The sequence below is a fragment of the Coccinella septempunctata genome, chromosome 8, assembly GCF_907165205.1.
Source record: "Coccinella septempunctata chromosome 8, icCocSept1.1, whole genome shotgun sequence".
NCBI classification, from domain to species: Eukaryota; Metazoa; Arthropoda; class Insecta; order Coleoptera; family Coccinellidae; genus Coccinella; species Coccinella septempunctata.
The window spans coordinates 29,936,693-29,960,152 of record NC_058196.1 but is presented as its reverse complement, the minus strand read 5'-3'; the positions used below and the strand labels follow the sequence as shown (position 1 = coordinate 29,960,152).

Genomic DNA, 23,460 nt, shown 5'->3' with positions numbered 1-23,460 from the left:
AAGTATTTTGTTCGTGATATGAACAGAATTAGAATTGTTGATGTTGATGAAGGTTTGCGATGTTCATTATTCTTCTCTATTTTTAACGATATTTGACTGAGATGTCTTGAGATGCATCCAATTTTCTTCTTTTTCATTGAATATTGATTCTTTCTTGCCCATTGTCTTTCCTAGCTTTCCCAGAAAAATGTTCCTGAAATAATAAGAAGGTTGAGGTGAAAAAACTAGAATCAGGTTATCTATCTTTAATCAGATATTCATGACAGATCAGTAAGGGCTTGGGAAAGATAATAGGCAAAATATTCTTCATCAAAAGAATTTCACATTACTTGTTAGTAGTTTGGCAAATGAATCTTCGATGTAGTGAAATCACTTAATCGTAATGAAAATGAGTTGAAAATCTCTTCTTCGAAATTTCTATTCAAGTAGATGACGAATTTGAAATGAGGAAGACACCGGAAAATTAGATGTTCATATTAAGAATTTTTTTATTGCAACGAATTAATATGACGAAATCGAATTATTCTAAAAACAATTTCTTCAAAGAATTTTTCTTTGTTGGCTTTCGAAAGATCTCAAACTGATTATAATATCTTTTAATCCACAGTATTTCTTACAGAGTCAAAGAAAGAACTCAAAGGTATGCAGAATTAACTGGAGAAAAAAGTTGTGTGAATTTATTAGAATGTTGTAGTGATTAATACTGTAGCTGCTACTTGTCGATGTATGTCTTAAACGCGAAATTCCTTTCAATATAACGAGTACACGAATCCTGTTTAAAAATGGTTAAAAAATTCATTGATACAAAAAAAATCTATTCAAATTTATCATCATTTTGCAGGATTCTGGTGCTTGACCTATATTCTATATGTATGATATTATTTACGAGTAGATTTGAGCAGTTTGTGGAGAACCAACTAGCTTGCGATTGAAGGGCACATTTCTGTATGGCACAAATTTGAATAATTCGAAAATCATCGTCATTCTGCTTGGATATATTGATGAAAAAATTTTTGCTCTATGCGACAAGTAATCGTCGTTCACACTCAGAAAGAGTCCATCCACTAGGCAAAGTTTTGAAAGGGATAGTCAATACTAAAAACTAAAGAAAATGGCAAATGCTAACACTTCAGCTTCTTTAGGACTATGAAAGTTATATTGAGTTACTTAGTATTTTGTTTACTAACCTGAAGAAGCTGATAACGAAACACGTGTGGAGTCATTCCATAGATCCTAGGCATCACTGAAAACATTACAGCAAAAATTCAGTACATATTACATTTCACTCAGCTCAGTCATATTTGGTTTATCTTCTCGCGTCAATACGAAAGTGGCAAAAATTTTTTCATCACATCGAGGTCCCGCCTGGGTAGTACCATTGCCACATTTTGAAGTCAGAATTGTTGACAGGTTTCGGCAAATCCTCCTACCTCAAATCAAGAGTGCAGGGACAGAGCGGCTGCGCTCGCTTCTGGAGGGCAGAGAAAAGATTCAGGTTCGGCATAAGGAGGCTGGTGAAATCGCAGGGTTTCTATTGGTTCGTCATAATGTTGGTCTTCTTCAACACCATCTGCGTCGCTATAGAGTACCACGGCCAGCCGGAGTTTCTGACGCATTTTCTTTGTGAGTTATCCAAAAATATGTTGAGAATATGCTCTATTTATTTACAAATGAGTTCATGAGGAACATATTAAACTTTTGCTGGAGGTTATCTCGAAGAAAAGATTCAAAAAGAAACCAGTTGTCAATTTTGGGCATAATGATTAACACTCTTACATTCCTCTTGAGGAAATTTACTGCTAGGGGCATTCCTGCTGAGGGTCATTCCTGCTGAGGAACATTCCTGGTGGGGGACATTCCTGCTGGGGGGACACTCCTGCTGGGGGACATTCCTGTTGAGGGACATTCCTGCTGGGGGACATTCCTGCTGAGGGACATTCTTATTGGGGAACATTCCTGCTGGGGGACATTCCTGTTGACGGCATTCTTACAGAAGAGTTGAAGTATGCCTACTAAGAAAGTTTCAACCAGAGAACTCTACTTATTGCTTTGCCATTGAGATTTGAATCAATGGATATACTCTCCTCGAAATAACTTCCACAACAAGTTACCACTCGTGAGAAATGTAACTCACTCACTAATGTCATTTTCTCAAATTTCCAGATATCGCCGAGTACGTTTTCCTTGGTTTGTTTCTGACAGAGATGTTCGTCAAAATATACGCCCTTGGACCAAGAATATATTTCGAATCTGCCTTCAACCGCTTCGACTGCGTAGTCATATCCGGATCCATATTCGAGGTCGTATGGACGGAGTTGAAGGGTGGATCTTTCGGGCTGTCGGTGCTGCGAGCCTTGAGGCTCCTGCGGATCTTCAAGGTGACCAAGTACTGGTCGTCTTTGCGCAACCTCGTCATCTCGTTGCTCAACTCGATGAGGTCCATCATTTCGCTGCTGTTCCTCCTCTTCTTGTTCATACTGATATTCGCCCTGTTGGGGATGCAGCTGTTCGGCGGTGAGTTCAACTTCGAGGAAGGGACGCCGCCGACGAACTTCAATACTTTCGCTATTGCGCTACTCACGGTGTTTCAGGTAAGTTCACTTCGTTCCTTCATGAAAATAGCTCTGTTTGAAGCTGTCATTGATAGCCAGAGATTCCATTCTTTGAAGTTCCAGTCTAAAAGCCATATCTTGCTTGCAGATCCTCACTGGGGAGGATTGGAATGAAGTTATGTACCATGGTATAGTCGCTCTTGGTGGTCCACATGATGGCGGTATGATATACTCGCTGTATTTCATAGTGCTCATGTTGTTCGGCAACTATACCCTCTTGAACGTATTCTTGGCCATCGCCGTCGACAATTTGGCCAATGCCCAGGAGTTAACAGCTGCCGAAGAAGAGCAAGCAGAAGAGAATAAGGAAAAACAGGCGCAGGAATTGGAGAAAGAGATGGAGGCCTTGCAAGGAGAGAGTGAGTGAAAACAATCTTCGAAGAATCTCATTTGCCACCAAATTTAGTGGCGTGAAATTGATTTTCTTTTCAATCATTGGCTTCAATTTTGGTCTATTTTCTTGTAATTCCTTTGAGTTCAGTTTCTAGAGGAATTCTGCCTTGGCTTTGTGGCTTATAACAATCTTATTTGTCTTTCAGTTGGTTCAAATCAGAGGATAGACGTTCCCTCCAGTCCAGTGAGGAGGAAAAAGAAAAAGGAGGAAAAACCGCCAGAGGAGGAAGAAGAAATAATCGGTCCCAAACCTATGCTGCCATACTCTAGCATGTTTATATTTTCACCAACTAATTCGTGAGTATTCAAGTTTTCTCATTTCTTTTTTTTCATTTCTTCTTTTTTAATTTCTTTTTTATTGTTTCTTAAGTTTCTGAGCTCAATCAACTAATGTTTTTTTTTCAGTATAAGAAGAGGAGCCCACTGGGTGGTCAATCTTCGCTACTTCGACTTTTTCATCATGATAGTCATCTGCCTTAGTTCCATGGCCCTGGCTGCGGAAGATCCCATCAACGAGGAGTCGACCCGCAACCACATACTGGACCAGTTCGATTACGCCTTCACCTGCGTCTTCGCCGTCGAGATGTTCCTCAAAATCATCGATCTCGGGATCATCCTGCATCCGGGCTCCTATCTGCGGGAGTTTTGGAACATAATGGACGCGGTTGTCGTGATCTGCGCCCTCGGATCGATCGGGTTCGATATGATGTGAGTTTATCCTATTTTTGAGGTTAAGAAGGCTTGAGTGCATCGAAAAGAGGTCCAAACGATCTGAATCGATCTCAAACTTCTAGCTAGAGTCACTGTACCCTCCACTACGAATTGGTTTCACATTCGTCTTATCGATGACTGGTAGCCAAGCGCTTCGTACGAAATTAAAACCGATGGGAAGTGGAGGGAATTGATGATTTCCATTTGGTAACGTTAAAATATCTCGAATTTCATTGTATCCTTGCTTTTCAGATATTCAGAGAAGAGTGCCGCTTCTGCGAATCTATCAACTATGAAATCTTTGCGAGTGCTTCGAGTGCTGAGACCTTTAAAAACAATTAAAAGAGTGCCCAAGTTGAAGGCGGTCTTCGACTGCTTAGTGAACTCATTAAAAAATGTGATAAATATTCTCATAGTGTATATATTATTTCAGTTCATATTTGCTGTGATTGCTGTTCAGTTGTTCAACGGGAAATTTTTCTACTGCACAGACAAGAGCAAGATAACGGAAGCGACGTGCCAGTGAGTATCTATCATTCTATTGTCAATGAACTGTTCGATTTTACCATTCACATGAACTTTTACCCATTCCAGGGGGAACTATTTTGTTTTTGACGAAGACAGCGAGGTACCAAGAGTCGAACAAAGAGTTTGGGGTCCGCAAAGCTTCTACTACGACAACGTTCCCCTAGCCATGTTGACCTTATTCGCAGTACAAACCGGTGAAGGGTGGCCACAGTAAGTTCCCCCTCAATTTGCTATACCTACCCTTATACGTGTTGAAATCACTGACGAGATTTATTCACTGAAATCCAACAAATATAAAAATAATTTCATCTGATATTGGTTAACAAATATATATCAAACTACCATCACTCAAAGTATTAACAGACTTACCATTTTGTCGGAAACAAGTAGATGCTTACCATGGTTTCGGTCTCATTTGACCTCGTCAGAGCGACACAACTCATTCTACGACAACACTTTCGTCGTGAGTCAAGAAAATCCCGATTTTGTCATCACCATAAAAAATTTCGTCCACGAGATCAAGAATATCAGTGTCAACTATTTTCAGGGTGCTGCAAAACTCTATGGCGGCCACGTACGTTGACCAAGGCCCAATACAGAACTACCGAATAGAGATGTCCATTTTCTACATTGTATATTTCATAGTGTTTCCTTTCTTTTTTGTAAATATATTCGTAGCCTTGATAATTATTACGTTTCAAGAACAGGGTGAAGTTGAACTTCAAAGCGGCGAAATAGATAAAAATCAAGTGAGTATACTCTAAATTTATTTCAATTTTTACTTAGTCGATAAGGTTATGTTCAATTTTGACATTTGACATTTGACAGAAGAGGTTATATCTCATTTAGACAGTCGACTTTTAGTTTATGTCATGCCAGAATATATTAGTTCATATCGTAATTTCTCCTATGATTATTATTCGTTCATTTGATATTTTATGATTTCCCGTCTTAATTTCGCAGAAATCCTGTATAGACTTCACGATCCAAGCCAGGCCTCTGGAGAGGTACATGCCAAATAAACGAAATAGTCTTAAATACAAAATTTGGAGGGTTGTCGTTTCAACCCCATTCGAGTATTTCATCATGCTGCTTATCGTATTTAACACGTTGTTGCTGATGATGAAGGTATGTATTCTTTGATTTACGATAACCATACGAATATTTTATACGATTTGCACACTGATGATAACAGTTCAAAAAAAAAAAAGTCGGCAGCCTATAATAGAAGAGCACCAAAGTAGGATATGGATTAGGAAGTGGCACAATATTTTTGAGCGCCTGTTTTTTCATCCAATAATTCGAAGCCATCAGAAAACTTCATCTCAGGCAACTCATTTTCAATATTTAACATTTTCGTTCAACAAACACTTATCGAAAGTAAACAAAATTCAGTTTGAACAACAACAATTTTCTATCGAGGACAAAACAAAACAGGATAAGGATTGTGCCACAGCCCCTTGATCGTAACACAACCAATAAACACTTGAATGCCATACAGCCAAACATTGTGCACTGTATGAACATCATCAAACTACAATTTTTTTACGAAAAAAAAACTACCATCAGTATAGATATCGTGATAGAATTTCATTCAGAGATAACTTTCGCAAAATTCAGCTCAGGTTGCCCCTGATTTTAACCGTAACGTAAAAACATCTAGTCAGCATGCAGAAGTTGACACTTGTCAGGCAACAAAATGCTTCATTGTGAGTTGAATCATTTAAATTTCTGTAAATTTTCATTTTTGTTTTATTTTTCGATAATATATCTTTGTTATTGGAATCTGTTTACATTGCTTTATTCTTGTGCTTTTCTCTTTTGTCGTTCAGTGGACCAACTTTTTTGTACATAATATTTTCAAAAGTTTAATTGAGTTTTAACGGATTTTTCAGTTCTTTTATCTTTTTTTCGTATATTTCGAAACTTTTCGAGGAAAGTATGAGCTAGCATACTTTTGAAGATGGAATATATGGAAATTATTTCCAGTAACTAACAAATTTGCGAGAATCGACAACCAATGCATAACCAGCATGTTTTAATGTTTAAATGTTGTTCTCCGAATATGGATAATTTGCGCTGCACCTTTGTGGATGTGATTTTATGTAAGGAAATTTGGTTGGGCATAAATTAAATGATGTATCGAATTTGGTTAATGCTCAGGCTGCAGTGCACAATTATTATTACACACACCTCTTGTAGACTTAGATGTTCGGTGGTCCTTTTTTCCTTTTTTAGATATCTCTATAGAATAACCTGCTGCATATTACATCATTCTTTTCACAACCAACTTGAAGTTGAGCTAGAGTGACTTAGAATTTAGTGTCTACATCATTTGTATATTCTTCCTGAGATTGTTCTCGTAGAAATACTCATCGATTGAATGCTTTGAGCAATATGAAAGAAGAACTCTTTGGTATAAGAATTATATTAAGAAAAGAAAAGGCTGAGTTAACAAATTTTTAATGAAGGATAAAACACTCAAAGCATTCGTCACTATTGAATTTTACAAAAAAAGACTTTCATTATCATAATCAATCTTTTCATTTCATATCAATAACTCATTAGCATTCAGACTTGCATTTCATTATATACCCTGCGTCCGATGAACTCGATGAGCTTATAAGCTTAGCCTCCAAATACAGAGTGATGAAATATGATTGCAAATAGGTTTGCTCAAATTGTCCAAAATCGAAACCATTAACTTAATCAAACGTTAGAAAGAAGGTATAGCTTTAGAGACAGTTTGGGCAGATTCGTTTAGCGTTTAGCTGTAGCTAAATAATGCGGAGAGTATGGACACGTATTGTGTGTTAACAGTTTGACAAGCAAGACGATCTCTACACCAATACACTAAAGTACCTCAACTGGGGTTTTACCGCCATGTTCACTGTGGAATGCATCCTCAAGATTTTAGCCTTTGGCGTTAGGGTAAGCTTATTAGTTTTAGAGGAGAGCGTGTACTGTAATTTTTTGACTTGTGGTATAGATCACCCTCGGTGATGAAGAATAGTCACGGTGCTAATTGGATAGTTGAGTAGTATAAATTCAATGTTCGTATAGTCAGTCCCTTCAGGTTAGATTTTTCTCTGAAGATATCCAATCTTGAGAATAATTCAGAACGAGAAGATTAGCAAAACTAGTTCAATTCGAGATTAATCATTTTCTTCGATGAAAAGTAGATACCTACTTCTCTATTTGGGAGCATCAATTTGATATTTCGTAATACAAGGTGTAACCAGATAACGTAATCTAGTACATGTGGTTCCTGCCCAACAAATATATATAGTGCAAGTCTCTATAACTTGGAATAAATTCAGTAAATCAAAGAGGTTGTTATTAAATCAAAAATAGGGTAATTTGAAATACCTACTAATATTTCACAATGAGAGAGATATCTTTGATTTACCGACTTAACTCAAAGTTAGAGACTCCCACTGTATTTTATCTCATAGTCAGACATGACACTTGTAAAGTGTATACTTATTCCCATATGTCATTATCGTCCCATATGGTCCTCCTTCCCCCACCATTTCCTACCAGGCTTGTATAAATGGACTGGCTTCACGTTTTTGCATGACCGATTGTCGTTTTCTGCATGTTGCATCACACTAGAACACTCTCACCGTTACACAGGGAAGTTATCACAAAAAATTTCGAAACCGAAATTTTGTTCTTTTCAAAACATCGACATTCTTCGATGGAGGACTGCAAGGTGCTCATAATATGTGGAGTGGCTGGAGAAGGAAAAGATATTTCTACGATAGCCATAACGAGCGCAATTCTGTAGGATTTATGTAATTCTCCATTCGGAATTGTTGTTTCCAGTTTGATATTTTCCACGTGCGTGGTTTGTACTTGGAGTACTGTGTACGCTTGACGAATTGTAGTAGTTAAATTAATGAATGTAGGAGTCTGCAGAGACATTAAGGTTTTGGTTCAGCCTTTGCGGAACAGATGGCGCATGGTGATGAGAATTTCTCAAAACGTCACCCTGATTTCGTTTAAGACTCCATCCTCCATTCGGAATATTCAACGCTACACTGTACTGACGAGGGACAATGATCCCGAGACTGGACTACGGTTGCGTTTGGATGTTTCGACTTCTCTGGGATTTTCTACGCAAATTCATGACTAGCTCGCATTATAAGATAGACTATTTCAGTTTAAAATCAGAAAAAAAAATTTTTTTTTGCCACTTCACGTCATCAATTCTGGTACTCCTCGTGCAAACTAAGGGGCATTCGCCTGCTATCGTGAGATATTTTCTCCTCAGACACAGTTCCTATTGGTGACAATTCTGCCGACTTTTCTTGCCTTTCAATAAGTTCAGGTAGGCAATGAAGCTTGTAGATTAGAGCTACATATGTGAGTTGTTGTAGTACCACGAGTCACCGCCCCTGATGTCGAACATATTGGCGGCGATGAACATTATTTTTACCTTCCTCTTCTTATGTGAAACCGTACTCAAGCTGATCGCCTTTGGAATCAAGGTAATTGGTTTGTTACTGTCACTTTTTTCACTCAGGTTTGACAAATATCTCTTGGAACGATGCACGAGTGAATGTGATGAGCCACCAGGTATATTTTTACGAAATACGTCTTAAAATCAAATCGAATTTTGTGAAATTCCACCAAAAAAATGTATTCATAACATCTAAAGTCTAGATGTGAAGCTACTAGATGAAAATTCGAGAATAAGCTCTAATGACAAGCAATGGTGCTTGTCATTGTAGTGTAAATGTAAAAGAACACTGTAATATCTCATTCACCCAGGAAAAGAAACTTTCAGCCTTGAAACCCGTGTCTCTAAATGAAGGCATCGTGGTGTGAAAGTTTGAAGTTGAATATCTGCTACATTTTAAAATCAATGATATCAAAGCATAGAGGCCTCGATGTAATTCAGAAGTGTGTCTGGCAGAACTTGGAGATGCAACCCAAAAATACTTCAATGGATATACGTCATGCTTGTGAGACCAGTAATCACTTATTGGGAAATAATCTGGCATGCCAAATCAAGTCAGAACAGTAGGAGGAAAACCCTCAATAGAATACAAAGGCCAGCGTGTGTTTGAGTCACACTCACGCTGGCCTATGAAAACGTGTCCAACATGGACACTAGAGATCATAACAGATCTCACACCTATTTATCTTGTGATAGATGAATGAAACCACGAGGATCATCTAAGCACATCTAGGGAAATATGAGTAATGAAGGAATTAAGAGTCAGAGAGTCTGGGCCTCGATGACTAAGAGAAAACATTCACTACGATTCTAATAAGAAAAAAGAGTAAAAAGAGAAAATAGAAATGAATAAATAGTATTCATCAAGATCACATTCACTCATGCTGATATTCTCAGAAACAGGAAAGACCATCTTTCCTTTTCTATTCATTCTTAGTATGTAGTATCTTAATTAGGAAGCCTTTTAGCCCTATATCATTATGTATATATTTATTGAGATTTCTGCAATTTTCCATCATTATTTACTTGAATTCGATTGGTTCCTGGACTAAACATAATACTAAAAGCCAACTTGATCGAAATTTTCTCTTCTCTTTTATGTTTTACCAAGGAACCAAAAATTCCCCAGCCATTCATTTTGTAAATTCATCAGTTTAGATTGAAACCAAATCGAGAAGGTTTTTCCTCTTTTTCACCTTTTGATAACCCGTAGGTTTTAGATCACTTCAGTAGATTTTAGATGGCATGTCGAATCCATACCAAATGCCCAACCCATCCATAGATATTACCTATATTTTAGAGACGTTTATGAAACGGTTCTCATAGTTCCATTAGTATTGATTCAAACAGGGATTTTTCTCACTTTGTAAATGTTGAATTACATAGTAATTGGAAGATTTATAAACAGCTAGATAGTAACATTTGACTACCTTGAAATTCGTAAAATGAGTTCAGCGTTATTTCATCGAAAAATCTCAGGGATTCATAAGTTATCGAAGTAATTTCTCTTAGAACACTAAAATTCGATGATTTACAATGAAATCTTCTGGAAATAGTCTATAATGTGTATTTTTTCAACGCAAACATTTTATTCTTATTTTTTTTTTGGAGAAAAAGAAGGATTTTACTTCAATCTTCAATTAGTTTGATTTGAAAATCAGTTTTGACATATCCCATGGTATTTTTCGATGAAATCACTGGGCAGGTTGTGAATAATATGAGTAATAACATTCTGATAACGAATTTTCCACAGAATTTCTTCAAAGACCCATGGAATACTTTCGATTTCGTCACGGTGATAGGAAGTATAGTAGACGCCATGGTGGTAGAGTTTGGGGTAAGTCAATCTTTCATTCCAAAGAAAATCAACAGAACAACATCTGACACAAACACAAAAATTTCTCTGTTACCTCAGTGGGATTAACGATTTGTGTAAGCATAACTCTTTTCATGCACCCTTGGATCTGAAATGCATTCGATCAACTGTTTTGTGCATTCTATTATACATTCTTTTATGTACTAAAATTTTGTTTTCCATTCAAGGAGAGAGCCAAAGCCATTGCAAAAGAAAGGGTACGTTCATAATGTATGAAACTGAATATTGTCAAATTGAATGCTTCTGACAACTAGAAATTTTTTCAATTTTGAGTTTTTCGCGCACCATTCAGTATTTTTCGAGAAATCCCTAAAGGATTCAACAAACAGTTTTCCTGGTAAAGAAAAAATGCTGTCCTAATTTATTGTTTCGATTTTTTGGTGAATATTCTTCAAAATACATTTTTTGTATCCGAAATACGTGGCTACAAATTCTGAGAGTTCGAATCAAACTCTCAAAGACATGTCATTCAGACATGGGTTGCTAAAGCCACTCTGGTTCAAGGAAATTCTTTATTTGCTTGAGAACGTCATGTTTTCTGGGAGAATTTTCATCCAAACTGGGGGAAAACTAATTAATCGATGCTCCATAAGCAATTACTTCGTTCTTTAGAGTTTGAGTATAGAGGTATAGGAAATTATAAAAATCGTGACCAAATACCATGTGGAAATCAGAATTTTTTGACGAATTTGCTGAAGTCAGAAGCATTCCTAACTAGTAACCCAAGAAATATTTAACTCCTAAACTTCAGTAGAATACAGTTTAGTTTATAGTTCCCATATGGCAATTGCAATTGACAAAGTACCGTTTAGTATGAGTAAGTAAAGTAGAGGGTAGACTTTGGTCCGCATGGTAGTACTAGCGAGGTTTAGTTAATAGCACAGTCACTAACTTCTAGTCTAATATTATTTTTTCACTTGTAGTTACGTAACCCACATAAAGCACCTGAAATGGATATATTTACCAAGATCGTGAAATATATGCAGGTACATATGATGATATTTGAGAATTTTTGTTTTTGTTAGGACCTTTGTGTAAATATGGAAAAAAATAATATGTTATATTTGTTTGTATGTGGAAAATTTATCGAGAGTTGTTTTTCTGAAATATCACTTATGTCATCTGCTGTCCTTGATAGAAGCATGTAAAATGAGAGCTAGATAACTAGTACCCCAAATTGGTGAGTATAGAAAAACGAAAACACAAGTTACACAATACAACACAGAATACGAAACACTATAAATAAACAAATATAACACGAATAGTCCATAGATGGTAGTCCAGTTTAAACTTCTAACTATTGCCAGAATGTAAATCAGTTAGTGTATACCTCTTCCGCTTTTGTGAGGGAGTTTTTTTTTATCTAATAACTTAACCTTCACGAGAATTTTCGATTTGTTTGCAGGAAAACTCTATCAACGTTGGGTTCTTGAGGTTATTTCGAGCGGCGCGTCTGATCAAGCTGCTACGACAGGGTTACACGATAAGAATTCTGCTTTGGACGTTCGTGCAAAGTTTCAAAGCTCTTCCTTATGTTTGTCTTCTGATAGCCATGTTGTTCTTCATTTACGCAATCATCGGGATGCAGGTAAACATTGAGAAATGATTAATAAATATTGAAAAAAAACAATAAAGAACAGTAATTTCTTCTTTCTGTGTAGTGTTCAGAAATGTTTATTTATTTTATCTTTTAAGGTTTTCGGTAACATAAAAGAGATACCAGGAGAAGACATCAATCGTCACAACAATTTCAGGAATTTTGTTCAGGGTCTTATGTTACTCTTCAGGTGAATATCTTATGATTACTGTTTTCAATATACGAGGATATATTGAAAAATTCTTAGCCTACTATAGAACCAAACGAAATTTCAATGTCAAAATATTTTATCACTCAACATCTTCTTTCTTTAAATTTATTGCGTAACTCTGGTTTCCTTTTTTGACCTCAAACTTCACACTGACACTTCTGAATGAGTTATTGTTCGTTGCTATGGTAACGCAATATTTTTTTATGCATGGAACTGGTCTAGGCTAACTAGATATCAATACATCCTTGTATCAAACAATTAGGAAGTCTGCTGTTTGTCTTGAGAATGAATTCAAAATATCTCACCCTCCAATACAAATTTTTATATTTTTCTACAGATGTGCCACTGGTGAAGCTTGGCCTAGTATCATGCTGTCGTGCGTGAAACATAAAGAATGCGATCCGAATGCGAACAAACCAGATCCGCATAGCTGTGGCTCTAATTTGGCCTACGCATACTTTGTGTCTTTCATATTTTTTTGTTCGTTTCTGGTAAGTCTTCAAAAAGTATCAAATACGGTCTCTAGTTCTCACTCGTCTATTCTTGAAATTGAAATTGATCCATTCGAATCTTCCAGATGTTGAATCTCTTCGTTGCCGTCATCATGGATAATTTCGATTATCTGACAAGAGATTCTTCCATATTAGGCGCTCACCATCTGGATGAATTTGTTCGAATTTGGGCAGAGTACGATCCTAATGCAACGTAAGTAGGGACTCCAAAATGTTTGAAATAATCACTCGCAACCGCGTTTCGGAAGAATTGACTCATCATCAGAGCGGTGAAACGTGTCGTTTCTTCTGTTGCAGGGGCAAAATTCATTATACCGAAATGTACGACATGCTGAAAAACATGGATCCTCCTCTAGGCTTCGGCAACAAGTGTCCCAACAGGTTGGCTTACAAGAAATTGATAAGAATGAACATGCCCGTAGACGACGAGGGAAGAGTGAACTTCACAACGACGCTGTTCGCTTTGATCAGGGAAAATTTGGCCATCAAAATGCGACCAGGTAAGCATCAGGATTTCTTAACCTCATTTTCGATGAGTTTTGACGTTTGACGTTTGTCAATCATAGAATTATATTTGGTGCGTTTTCAGCCGACGAAATGGATCAAGCGGACATGGAACTGAGAGAAACCATAAAAACCATCTGGCCTCTACAGGCCAAAAACATGGTGGACCTTTTGGTTCCGCCCAAGGACCAATTGAACAACAGCAAAATGTCGGTGGGCAAAATCTACGCGGGCCTTCTGATCCTGGAGAGCTGGAGGAGCACAAGGTTCGGTCAAGAGGAGCCTACTGGATTACCGGTAAGTTCCAGTATACAGTGCGATGGCGAATCGAACAGAAAACATTTTATACTCTCACATATTATACATGGACAGTTTTACAGATTAACACGAGATCGTGTGGCCTACAAGAACGATTGTTCGATGTGACTGCTGTGTGTTCTCTCCTCAACATTTAGGTTAACTGTTTCCCTCTCGTTAAATGCGGAAATGAATCGTTTTCGATATGTGTGATAAGAAAATTGATGCAAAATCTTCAGACACACAAATTGAAATACGAAATGAATCAGAGGCTGACCCCGGTTTCGGTCTTATTTGACTTCATCAGAGTCACAGAAATCTCACTTCCATAAAATGGTCGTTTTTCATAAAAGGGTCAATAAACTGAATTTATTTTATAATTTTTCACTATTTATTGTATTTGAATTGTTGAAAATCACACATATCTGGGTATGGAAACGGAGGCTGAGATGGGAAACAGTGACTAGTGATTTCAGATGTTAGATACATGTAAAGAAACGTTAGTCGTAGCGATATCACTCTCACAAAATACCCCATAGATACTTCTTCCCACATTGAAAACTCATCAGTTGGTGAGAAGGCACTTTGACACAAAATAAGAATGGAGACAACAAGAAAATATGCTACCATTGGTGATTTGAGAATAAGGCTTAGCCTGTAGTGGACAATTTTTTCAAGGTTAATAGCAAAATTTTCTGGTCCACTGAGGCAAATATGGAATCAAAATTAGCAGAAGAATTTCATCTAAATTTGTAAAAATTATTTCAAAAATAGATTGACGAATAGTAGAGATAGATTTCGATCAAAAACATCAACCATAACGGTGATTCTAGGAGTGTCGCCAACAATTCTTTCCTAGATGTTTTATTCCAATTGTCCCACAAGTTTTCCTATGGAAAGTTGACTGATATATAAATTATACTAATAGTACTTTGAAAGCTGATTCTCTGACTTTAACATGACATTGATCGAATGACACAATGGTAGCATAATTTCCATGAAACGTCGACTGAACTCTAGTGCCTGATTCTGCATTTGTATTTCAGGGATTTGGAAATAGTCCTACAACAAATCACGCGGTAGTATGATAATATCAAACTTAGTTTTTTCTCTAGAATGACCACCTAACAGATTTTCATTCATAGACAGTCCTGCTGTAGAGTTACTTGTAATTTTCTTATTAGTACATCTGCCTGTTTTTATGCACTATTGTTGCGTTTTATCGCAACAATTTTTCCTTTTATGCAAGTTCGAAATTTCCAAAGTTCCGTCTAGTACACCTTCGAATAATCCCGATTAAGTCATTCTAGCTCTAGCAAGCACAAGTTTTCTCACTTTTTAGCATTCAGTACCCTCAGCGAACATCTTTTCTCCTATTGTCTTTTTGCAAATTTTTCAATGACACTTTTGTAGGCTAAAGAATCCAATTTTCACTTTTATACTCTCATTGGAGGATTTTGCATGGTGCTATTTGGGGTAGGGAGGGCCACATCCGAGAAGAATTGATTCATTCTTGCTCGAATAAAATATTCCGAGTTTTGAAATATGAAAATAAGAAATTTTTTATTGATATATTGCTGCATTTTAATTGAGTTCCAGTTGCATGTACTTGTTGATGCACTACATGATACAAGAAACTGTGTGTTTGGGTGCAAAATTATTTCAGAATCACCATATTTCTGGTAAAAAACTCGAAATTTTGGGAATTACTGTACTATAAAGGGTGGAAATGAAAATGTAAGAAATGATTTTCTTTTAAAAAATAGTGTGGGTCTTTTATATAACTTTTTCTTGAAGAACCCTTGTTTATACACAGCTCCCTGAAGATAGCTCATGAAAAAAAAATTCTCAGTTGTTTTCTTTAAAACCAGAAAACTGACGAAAATGAAATCGAGTTGACTTTCTATGGAAGGTGTTCTCCTATGCTTGGAAAGTCACTACTGGTTGTTGTTTTTGAGAAACTTTTTACTTATTCATATTATTCCATTGAAAATTTTTTGAATAGCTCAGTTTCTGTAACATGTAGTGTGAAATTTTGGTAATCTTTGACATTCGATATTTAAGGCATAGTTTATTCTGAAGGATCCATGGATCATTTTAGCCTTAGCTTAAAATCGATGATGCATGCGTTTTCTATGATTTTTGGTAACCGTTCAAAGGAAGTCGATCACCGATTTGGTGAAAATACGACTTTGCCAAATTCCGGAGATATAAATAGCCAAAAAAGTATCGAGATATGTAGGTTTTCGATTTTGAGAGGTAGCTTAATGATAGCTTGATAGGACAGTATTGAGTGTGAGAAGGGTTTTGAGATAGCGAGTCTTATGGATTGGTAAAACGCTTAAGTAAACGTTTGTTGGATGACAGAAAGCGTCCTTTTTTGACTGCCTTTTGGATATGGCCGGCCATTTGGGAGGCAGCCGAACCGGATCAGTGAGTCTGGAGGGGGCCCCCCTGATGGGGGGCCAAGAACATTCGGACGCCCATGCTCACGAAGAAAGCTCCCTTGCCACTCTTGCTCGAAGAAACACGAAGAGGAACAGATCGCTAAGGTAAATTGAACGTTCACAGATTATGTTCGAGGAATTGAACCAATCTACGCCTTACAACCTTACAGTATTTATGTCATGTTCCCTTTGGAATCGCAAATTGATTATTTTTCTTTGTTTCAGGAGCAAAAAGGTGAAAATAACAGTCCTATAGGTGGTATTCCATAGAATTAGACCCAATCTTAGGTTATTAGGAGTCATTCAAAGTTTTAATTGTCAAGGCATTCTTTACAGATCAAGATAAAGGTGTTAGAGTTAGTCCCGAACCATAGCGAAGGTATTATTAGCTGTTATCAGCAATAGATTCGAAAGAATTAGATATACCCACTCTTTTATAGTTTCCTAGCTCTGTTTGAGTGTTGTGTCTTTTAGTGGGTATGCGGAAGTAGCTGAGCACTTTCAACTATTCGCGGGAAAACATTGGAAACGAACAAAAAAGTTGGATCTTTCAGCGATAGAGTTCAGTTCATTGATATCATTTTTCAACATGAAAAAGAATAATAACTTGAATCTACTACTAAAATCTGATCAAAGCTCCAAAAAAATTAGTAGCATAACGAAAAACCGTAAAGATATGTCAAAACTCGACGACGCTTGGCTTCAGTGCTCCGAGAAGACCTGGCATTGTCAGGGTGGTACGACGTTTAAGTACATGCGTTCTATATTTCATTGGACGTTTGATCAGAGCTTTAAACGACCGAATCAGATGTATATATCATCATGATCTCAGGTTGTTCTTTTCAGATTCATTGATTTTTACCAGAAAAAATAGTCGAATATTTGAAAAGCTGAAGTATACTACGTACTATTGCTATTGGGATGCGGTGTTTGCCAAAAATTCTAGGAACATCTAACTTTGAGCTCTCCATACAGACCTAACGTTCTTGAAAGCTCAAAAGCAGGGTTGCCAAATTTCAAAAATTCAAAATTTTCTCCTTCTTTCCAAGTGAGGCATCTCTGAAGGAACTTTTTTTATTTTGACCAGTAAAAATTCCATGAGCTCAGTATAAACTTGGCTGAAAGGTCCTACTGCAAGGGCTTCACTACTTTCAACTAACACAAAAAACTCAAAACAATACGAATGAAAAATTTAAAAAAACGGTACGATTAACTAATTATGCATCTTCAGGACGTACTGGCTCAATGTAAGTGTTCGGATCTTGTCTCGATTAGAAAAAAAAATTTGTACAATTAGAGGTTAAAACTAGATTCCACCAGAAACAGTTTCATATAATAAAGAGTAGAAATTTTCTTATTGGGTTCCATGTTTAGAGCACATCTGTATCGTTCTTTTTTAGAAGGGACTAATATTTCTGCTAGCCAATTTTGGGAATAGACCTTTTCTTGAGAGGAAATAGCCATTTTCTCTTTGTTTGATGCTCAACATCAAAAAAATCGTAAAGAATATTAGGAAGAAGACGATAAATGAAAAAAAAATAGACAATTATAAATACAAAAAATCATGAATATTTCCTCTCATGAAAATCTTAGCTACTTTTCTTAGAATTTCAATCTGTTACTGCATTATTCCGATACTGTTTGTCTGACAAGTTATGCATGGTTCTTGCATGTTTTAACAGGACCTGTTATGAATGGAATATTCTTTCACTTAGTCATTTATCACTCAAGAAAAAAAATACAGATAGAACAAGAAAACAGACCAAACTGACAGCGTTCCTAGGGGAGCTGTCTTTTGGAACGAAATGTCATATTTCAGGCATTGGCGGAGCTTCAGGAGGTGCTGGGATCAAGGAGACCTTCTTGTGATAGTACGGCGGACCAACAACACCTTCATCCTTCCTCCAATTACGGAAATAACCATAGAAGATCACCCAGCCTTCGGTGAGTCCCTTTCGCTTGGAATCCCTCAAGGTTCTCTCTTTGTCCCGATTCTTTTGTTCTCCTCGTTCGATCGACTCATGATTTTTCGTCGAATTTCAGTAGAGGCAACTCCCCAACCAACCAACGAAGTCCATCTCCTCGGCGAAGATATCCTTCGCATCTACACCACGATATAGGTTTCTCGGATACCGTGTCAAACGTTGTAGAAATAGTGAAGCATGAACATCAGAGGGCGCATTCTCATAGGCGGTTCATGAGAGGTGAGTTCCATGTTTCTCTTCTGTGATTCTTTCCATTTACGAAGTGTTAACCTACGAAGGATGCTCTGGACGTCACCAGAGAAAAAAAAAACACTTATACTGAGTGAGTCTTTGACTTGTACATATTATATTTCAACACAAGATTCCTGGGGTCAAAAGGAAGGTGTTCCTATTAGGTTATGTTTGAATCTGGTAACTATTGTACGAAATGAAATCGACAGAAGAATATTCAATTTTTATCGACAATGAAATCTCGTACTTTCTTGTTTTTCTGGCAAAAACTTCTTCGTCAGATTTGTCAGAGGGAGGGGTGGCATAGCTCATTATGAACATTAGAACACTGGAAATGGTGTAGGCAAAGGTATTTTTTTTGACCTGAGGAATCAACTATGTATGAATATATGTGGAAGTCAAAAACCCTAGATCAAAGAGAGTATTGAGCCCTGAAGGACACCAATGTCAAGAGGAAAAAAATGTTGGTATTGAAGTTGCACCCTATAGCGGTCATTTGAATCATGTCAAAGTTCATGGAATGCATTATTACCCTTGGGTTGGTCAAAAATCAAGACCAAACTCATCAGTATTTATTTCGGGATTACATATCAACTGATTATATGCTTAGAATTGTAAATTATGGCTGGCTCATTCTATACGAGAGATTTAAGAAGACATAAATAATAACCGTCAGGTTGTGGTTGTGGTTGTGGAAGTTATAATGAAAGATGAGGGTTGAAAATGACACCACTTGTTTTCGAAGATCATCTAGGTTCATTTAACTTAGTTTTCTTTGTCCAAAACCAACGTTAATACCTTTCCATTGCCCTACGTAGTTTTCTGAATGGAATTTTCCAAAAATTTTGTTGAAGAATTATCTGCTCTAGGCTCGTGGTCTGCTTCCACCAGTCCAGCAAGGTCACCGTCGCCTACGCACCGTTACAACAACCCAGTGAGGTACAGGGAGGCTTCGAGGTCCTCCAGACGGGGCTACGCTAACAGCAACATGAGGTCGAGGTCGCCAAGTCCTTCTCATCCTCTACCTCACGCTGGATACGGACCTCCGACCATAGGTGAGTTTAGGTGGTGTGGAGAAGGAGGGACGTTTGGAGGAATTGGGAGGAGTTGGAGCTATGGGGAGATTTGTCGATGTTTTGATGGTTATTTCATGTGTATTGCCAAAGCTCTATGTTGCCACGGCCTGAAAATTATTCTTGAATGTCATACTTTTCACAATCCGACATTTGACAGTACTGACAGGAGCTTGCGAAATATTCAGTGAGGTTCTTTTTTGTTGTTTACGCACGGTTGAAATACTGTCATGATTTCTTAAACAAATTATAAAAATTCAATGGAAATCGTCTATTCAAATAACACAGTTCTATTATTCCAAATATTCATTTTATATTCTCAGCGTTTGTTATCATTTTAGTTTCAGATATTAATTTTCCACGTGAATAGTATTTTCTGTGCAACATCTGGTCTCGAGCTCCCTCAAAATTTCTAAAATCAATAATTATATCCTAAATCAGTTTGCACTTTGTGTAGGTTGGTGCGTTTATTCCCATGGAAATGGAACGAGAGGTATGTAGAAAACGAAGATAGCGAATTGGTAGTGTTACGAACCAATGCACTTTCTGCCAGTTTCCACATTTGCACTTCATCCTTCCACTTTCACATCAGCGACCATTAGAAATTGATTTGGTACATTTCATTCGATTCTCGATGATTGAAGTAGACATAGAGCATTGGTGATATTGATGAACCTCAATGTTTTCTGTTCTGGCGAAAGAGTAAACTTAGCGATCGCAGTTTTACCCATGTTTAAGTTAAACCATGAATTCTTTTCCAGCATGCGCTATATCTAGGTTTTATGTGTTCATATACCACACCATCACTAACATAACGCAAATGAAGACCCATTGGTGTTAGGTGAAGGAGCATCAGTGGCCTCCAGAGAATCTTGATCCATCGAAATTCAAAAATATTTTCAATGTTCCCATTGGAATGCTTGATTTCTTTTATCGATTTTCTTCGAAACAGCTTGCGGTACATCTCAGTGATTTCAGCTGACTCACATACTCGTATTACACTCTGGATGAGTAGTAGATGCAGAAAAATGCATGGTGCATGAGATCTTGTGCTCCTCAGACATAGTTCAACACAAATTTCTTCCATCACTTCCTTCTGTGGTACATTGATGGTCCCAATCTTCTCAAAGATGATGTTTTGACATGTCCTCCATGCCAAATGGTTTAAAAAATTTTCCTGTCAATACGAGTCCTTTTATTTTGATCATTTTCACTGAGACTACCTCCTATCAGCATTCCATTCCTTGGAAATCTTCTTTGGACCTTATAATTGTTGATAAAGTTGGCCTCTTCTCGTTTGGTTCCTTCATCACTACTAAACTATAATAAACTTCAACTGAAACACATAGATGTTGCCCTACAAAGCAACTAAAAATATTAGAAAATATTACAGCCGGTGCTGTGGTAGGTATACCGATGCAACAGTCTGCGGCCCATCATGGAAGCATGCAGCACAGCTATCCTGTTCTCGGCGTTAGACGGGGACACGGTAGAAGACTTCCCCCAACACCCTGTAAGCCGTCAACTCTACATCTTCCGCCTGGGACCAACTTTTCCAAGTTGAATCCGAGCCCAACTCATGTTAATGTAAGTACCTTCTATGTATAGCGCGAAATAGAGGTTGCCTCTAAAATAATTGAGACTAGAAATGAACCCTGTGGAATACCATCGAAATAGGCTCCTTGATTGGGGTGAACAAGCCCCATTGGATCATTTATTTAATAAGACACTTTATTTTATATTTCTACGAGCATTCTTTTGATGTTATTTCGTGAAATTTATTTCGATGAAATTATTATATCCAAGAACAGGCTTTCTCATTATGGTCGTTTAATCAGGCGCATGCGAAAGAGATGTCAATACATCTGTGAACTGTGCCGTCATGCGTATAGAGTGTGTGAACATACTCTGAATTCATTGTCGCTTTTCAGTTACCACAAATGCAAACTCAGTCTGCGCATGCCACACCGCACAGTATGCATCATAACTACCCACATGATCGTGAAATGTACAGGGAGAGGGAAAGTGTACCTACAGCTATATCAAATCCGTCGTCTACTTATAAGGAGAGCACACAAGCACCACTGAGTTTTGAACAAGGTGAGTTGTTAGTAAAAAAACGTTCATGGATAATTCAACAAGCTTTCCCAAAAATTGCCTACCAATATTTCCGCGATTTCGAATTTAAAGATAAATGATAAGATGAGGAAAACAATTAAAAAATAAATTGTCGAAAAACAAATAATGTTCTGAGTATTCTCGATAAAATGCGAAGAATTCTCTGAATGTTTGTTTTCTCAATACGGCTCTGTTTTTAAAGGAGTGGCTTTAGGCAGGGGCGGTCGCATGTTGCCAAGTCCAGTACCAAACGGCTACAAGCCGAAGCCAAACAGGACCAGGCACTCTGACTCAGATGACGATGACTGGTGCTAGCAGCGAGCCTAACCCTTAGCAGTATCAATCATGAGCAGGAATTGAAAAAAAAATACGCCGTGTATCGTATCTGTATGTGTGTGTGAGTGTGACGCTTCGTGTGACATTTCATAACTTTTATCTACTGCCAATAACATTCATTTTTGTATTTATTTCAAGGACAAGGGTTTCGACGTCTTGGCGTGATGTGCGATCTGAAAAAATTTCGTATACATGTACATAAAACATAGTGAATTCAAACGAAAGGTTTTGGGAGCAGAAAGAAGCACAACTAATCGAATGATACGTGAGAAATTGTCGTCTTGTTTTTCGTTCTTCAATTCGTTTAAATTTTTTGCAGGAAAATTTGATCTTCGCAGCCTTATGCGAAATCCATCACACAAAAAACGTTATTCTGATGAAATCTATTGCTGATTCAGTGAATCAAAGAATACATTTCTAGGAATTTTGTTTATTACAACTTTTTTCACTTTATTTTGTTTATTTTAATTTTTATCCATCGATTTATTATTCTTTTCATTTAAGTATATAAATTTGTCGAGGATGAATCAGTAACTGTGTAAATACTTGTTGATTTCTGCTTTCAACCCCCTCTGATCTTTCAAATCTGTATATATGGTAATTTTGAAATTTAAAACCTAAATGTAATTTATACCAAAAAAATTTGATTCTGGTAAAATAATTATAATTCTTCCCTGAAGTGCTTTAATCACTAAATTTACGGAAAATACTTGTTACATGAATAGTTATCAAATTGTTGAGTTGTTCTTAATGTAAAATTAGTTAATACCGGTACGTTGTAATGACCAGGATCAGCTAAAAGGGGTACCTCAAAGGCGTAGGGAATATTTTCTTTTGTAACTCCTTTCGCATCGGAAAAGTGTACCTGGTCTTTACAATAGCTGCATTATTTCTGTGATAAGCACTAGATGTGTTGAGAAGAACATTCTTAACATTCGAATCTATAGACCAAATTTTATTGTTTGACAAACCGCTGAGTTCCATGGTAACGTTTGATTATTGTATTCGGATATTCGTAAATTTTCTGGGTTGAATTCATGGATATAGACTGAATTTGTGGTGAATTTACGGTGGCCCGTATATTCCATTCGAAAATGTAGAGGTGATTGAGGTTTTTAATATCCTTAAATTTCATCCAGTCAAAATTGAGGCTGAACTCCCAATCTGCCTCGTTTTTGGCACAATAAATTAAGATTGTTGAGGAGGTTCAATTCGAAATAAGCAAAAGTATAAAATCTTCGGAAGATTTTGATTCGAAATTCGTTTTTTAACTTTTACATTTCGTTTCGAAAAGCGTGTTTTCAAAGAAATAAGGAATGGTGCAGGTTATCATACAAAACTTAATTCGTTTCGTTTAAAGATACGGCAGTACTAAATCCTATTCGAATATATTACCAGTATCTCTGCCAAGTGAAGAAATGCGGGTCTCTGAAGTTATTCATCTTTTTGTAGTGTAGTTTAGCTTGGTAAGCAGAAGCATCGTCCTCAAAGTTTCAATATTAAAGAACGTGTCCAAAGACACCTTGCCTTTTATATTTATCCCAAGATGTTCCCAAGATGCCAT

The 23,460-nt window shown here is 37.0% G+C and overlaps 1 protein-coding gene across 20 annotated transcripts in view; it reads left to right on the top strand.

Annotated features, from left to right (window-relative positions):
• Window positions 1-22,568, top strand: part of LOC123319413 (voltage-dependent calcium channel type A subunit alpha-1) — a 43,566-nt gene extending 20,998 nt beyond the window's left edge. Inside the window, exons 11-38 of one of the 20 annotated variants that reach the window (XM_044906354.1) lie at window positions 620-640; window positions 1,411-1,623; window positions 2,164-2,591; window positions 2,701-2,971; window positions 3,152-3,302; window positions 3,411-3,713; window positions 3,969-4,238; window positions 4,311-4,454; window positions 4,792-4,993; window positions 5,208-5,372; window positions 8,627-8,737; window positions 10,463-10,546; window positions 10,753-10,782; window positions 11,509-11,571; window positions 11,991-12,173; window positions 12,281-12,372; window positions 12,731-12,884; window positions 12,971-13,098; window positions 13,203-13,405; window positions 13,495-13,706; window positions 16,074-16,258; window positions 16,379-16,388; window positions 17,973-18,097; window positions 18,197-18,357; window positions 19,224-19,424; window positions 20,836-21,029; window positions 21,374-21,542; window positions 21,775-22,568. In XM_044906354.1, coding sequence (XP_044762289.1) covers window positions 620-640; window positions 1,411-1,623; window positions 2,164-2,591; window positions 2,701-2,971; window positions 3,152-3,302; window positions 3,411-3,713; window positions 3,969-4,238; window positions 4,311-4,454; window positions 4,792-4,993; window positions 5,208-5,372; window positions 8,627-8,737; window positions 10,463-10,546; window positions 10,753-10,782; window positions 11,509-11,571; window positions 11,991-12,173; window positions 12,281-12,372; window positions 12,731-12,884; window positions 12,971-13,098; window positions 13,203-13,405; window positions 13,495-13,706; window positions 16,074-16,258; window positions 16,379-16,388; window positions 17,973-18,097; window positions 18,197-18,357; window positions 19,224-19,424; window positions 20,836-21,029; window positions 21,374-21,542; window positions 21,775-21,875 — 4,574 coding nt within the window. In that variant the 3' untranslated portion in view covers window positions 21,876-22,568. Of the gene's footprint in view, window positions 1-619; window positions 641-1,398; window positions 1,624-2,163; window positions 2,592-2,700; window positions 2,972-3,151; window positions 3,303-3,410; window positions 3,714-3,968; window positions 4,239-4,310; window positions 4,455-4,791; window positions 4,994-5,207; window positions 5,373-8,626; window positions 8,738-10,462; window positions 10,547-10,752; window positions 10,783-11,508; window positions 11,572-11,990; window positions 12,174-12,280; window positions 12,373-12,730; window positions 12,885-12,970; window positions 13,099-13,202; window positions 13,406-13,494; window positions 13,707-14,752; window positions 15,589-16,073; window positions 16,259-16,378; window positions 16,389-16,489; window positions 16,533-17,972; window positions 18,098-18,196; window positions 18,358-19,223; window positions 19,425-20,835; window positions 21,030-21,373; window positions 21,543-21,762 lie in introns of those variants that run through there. The other 19 variants (XM_044906356.1, XM_044906355.1, XM_044906351.1 and 16 more) reach the window with 19 other exon arrangements.
• The last annotated feature ends 892 nt before the right edge of the window (window positions 22,569-23,460 follow it).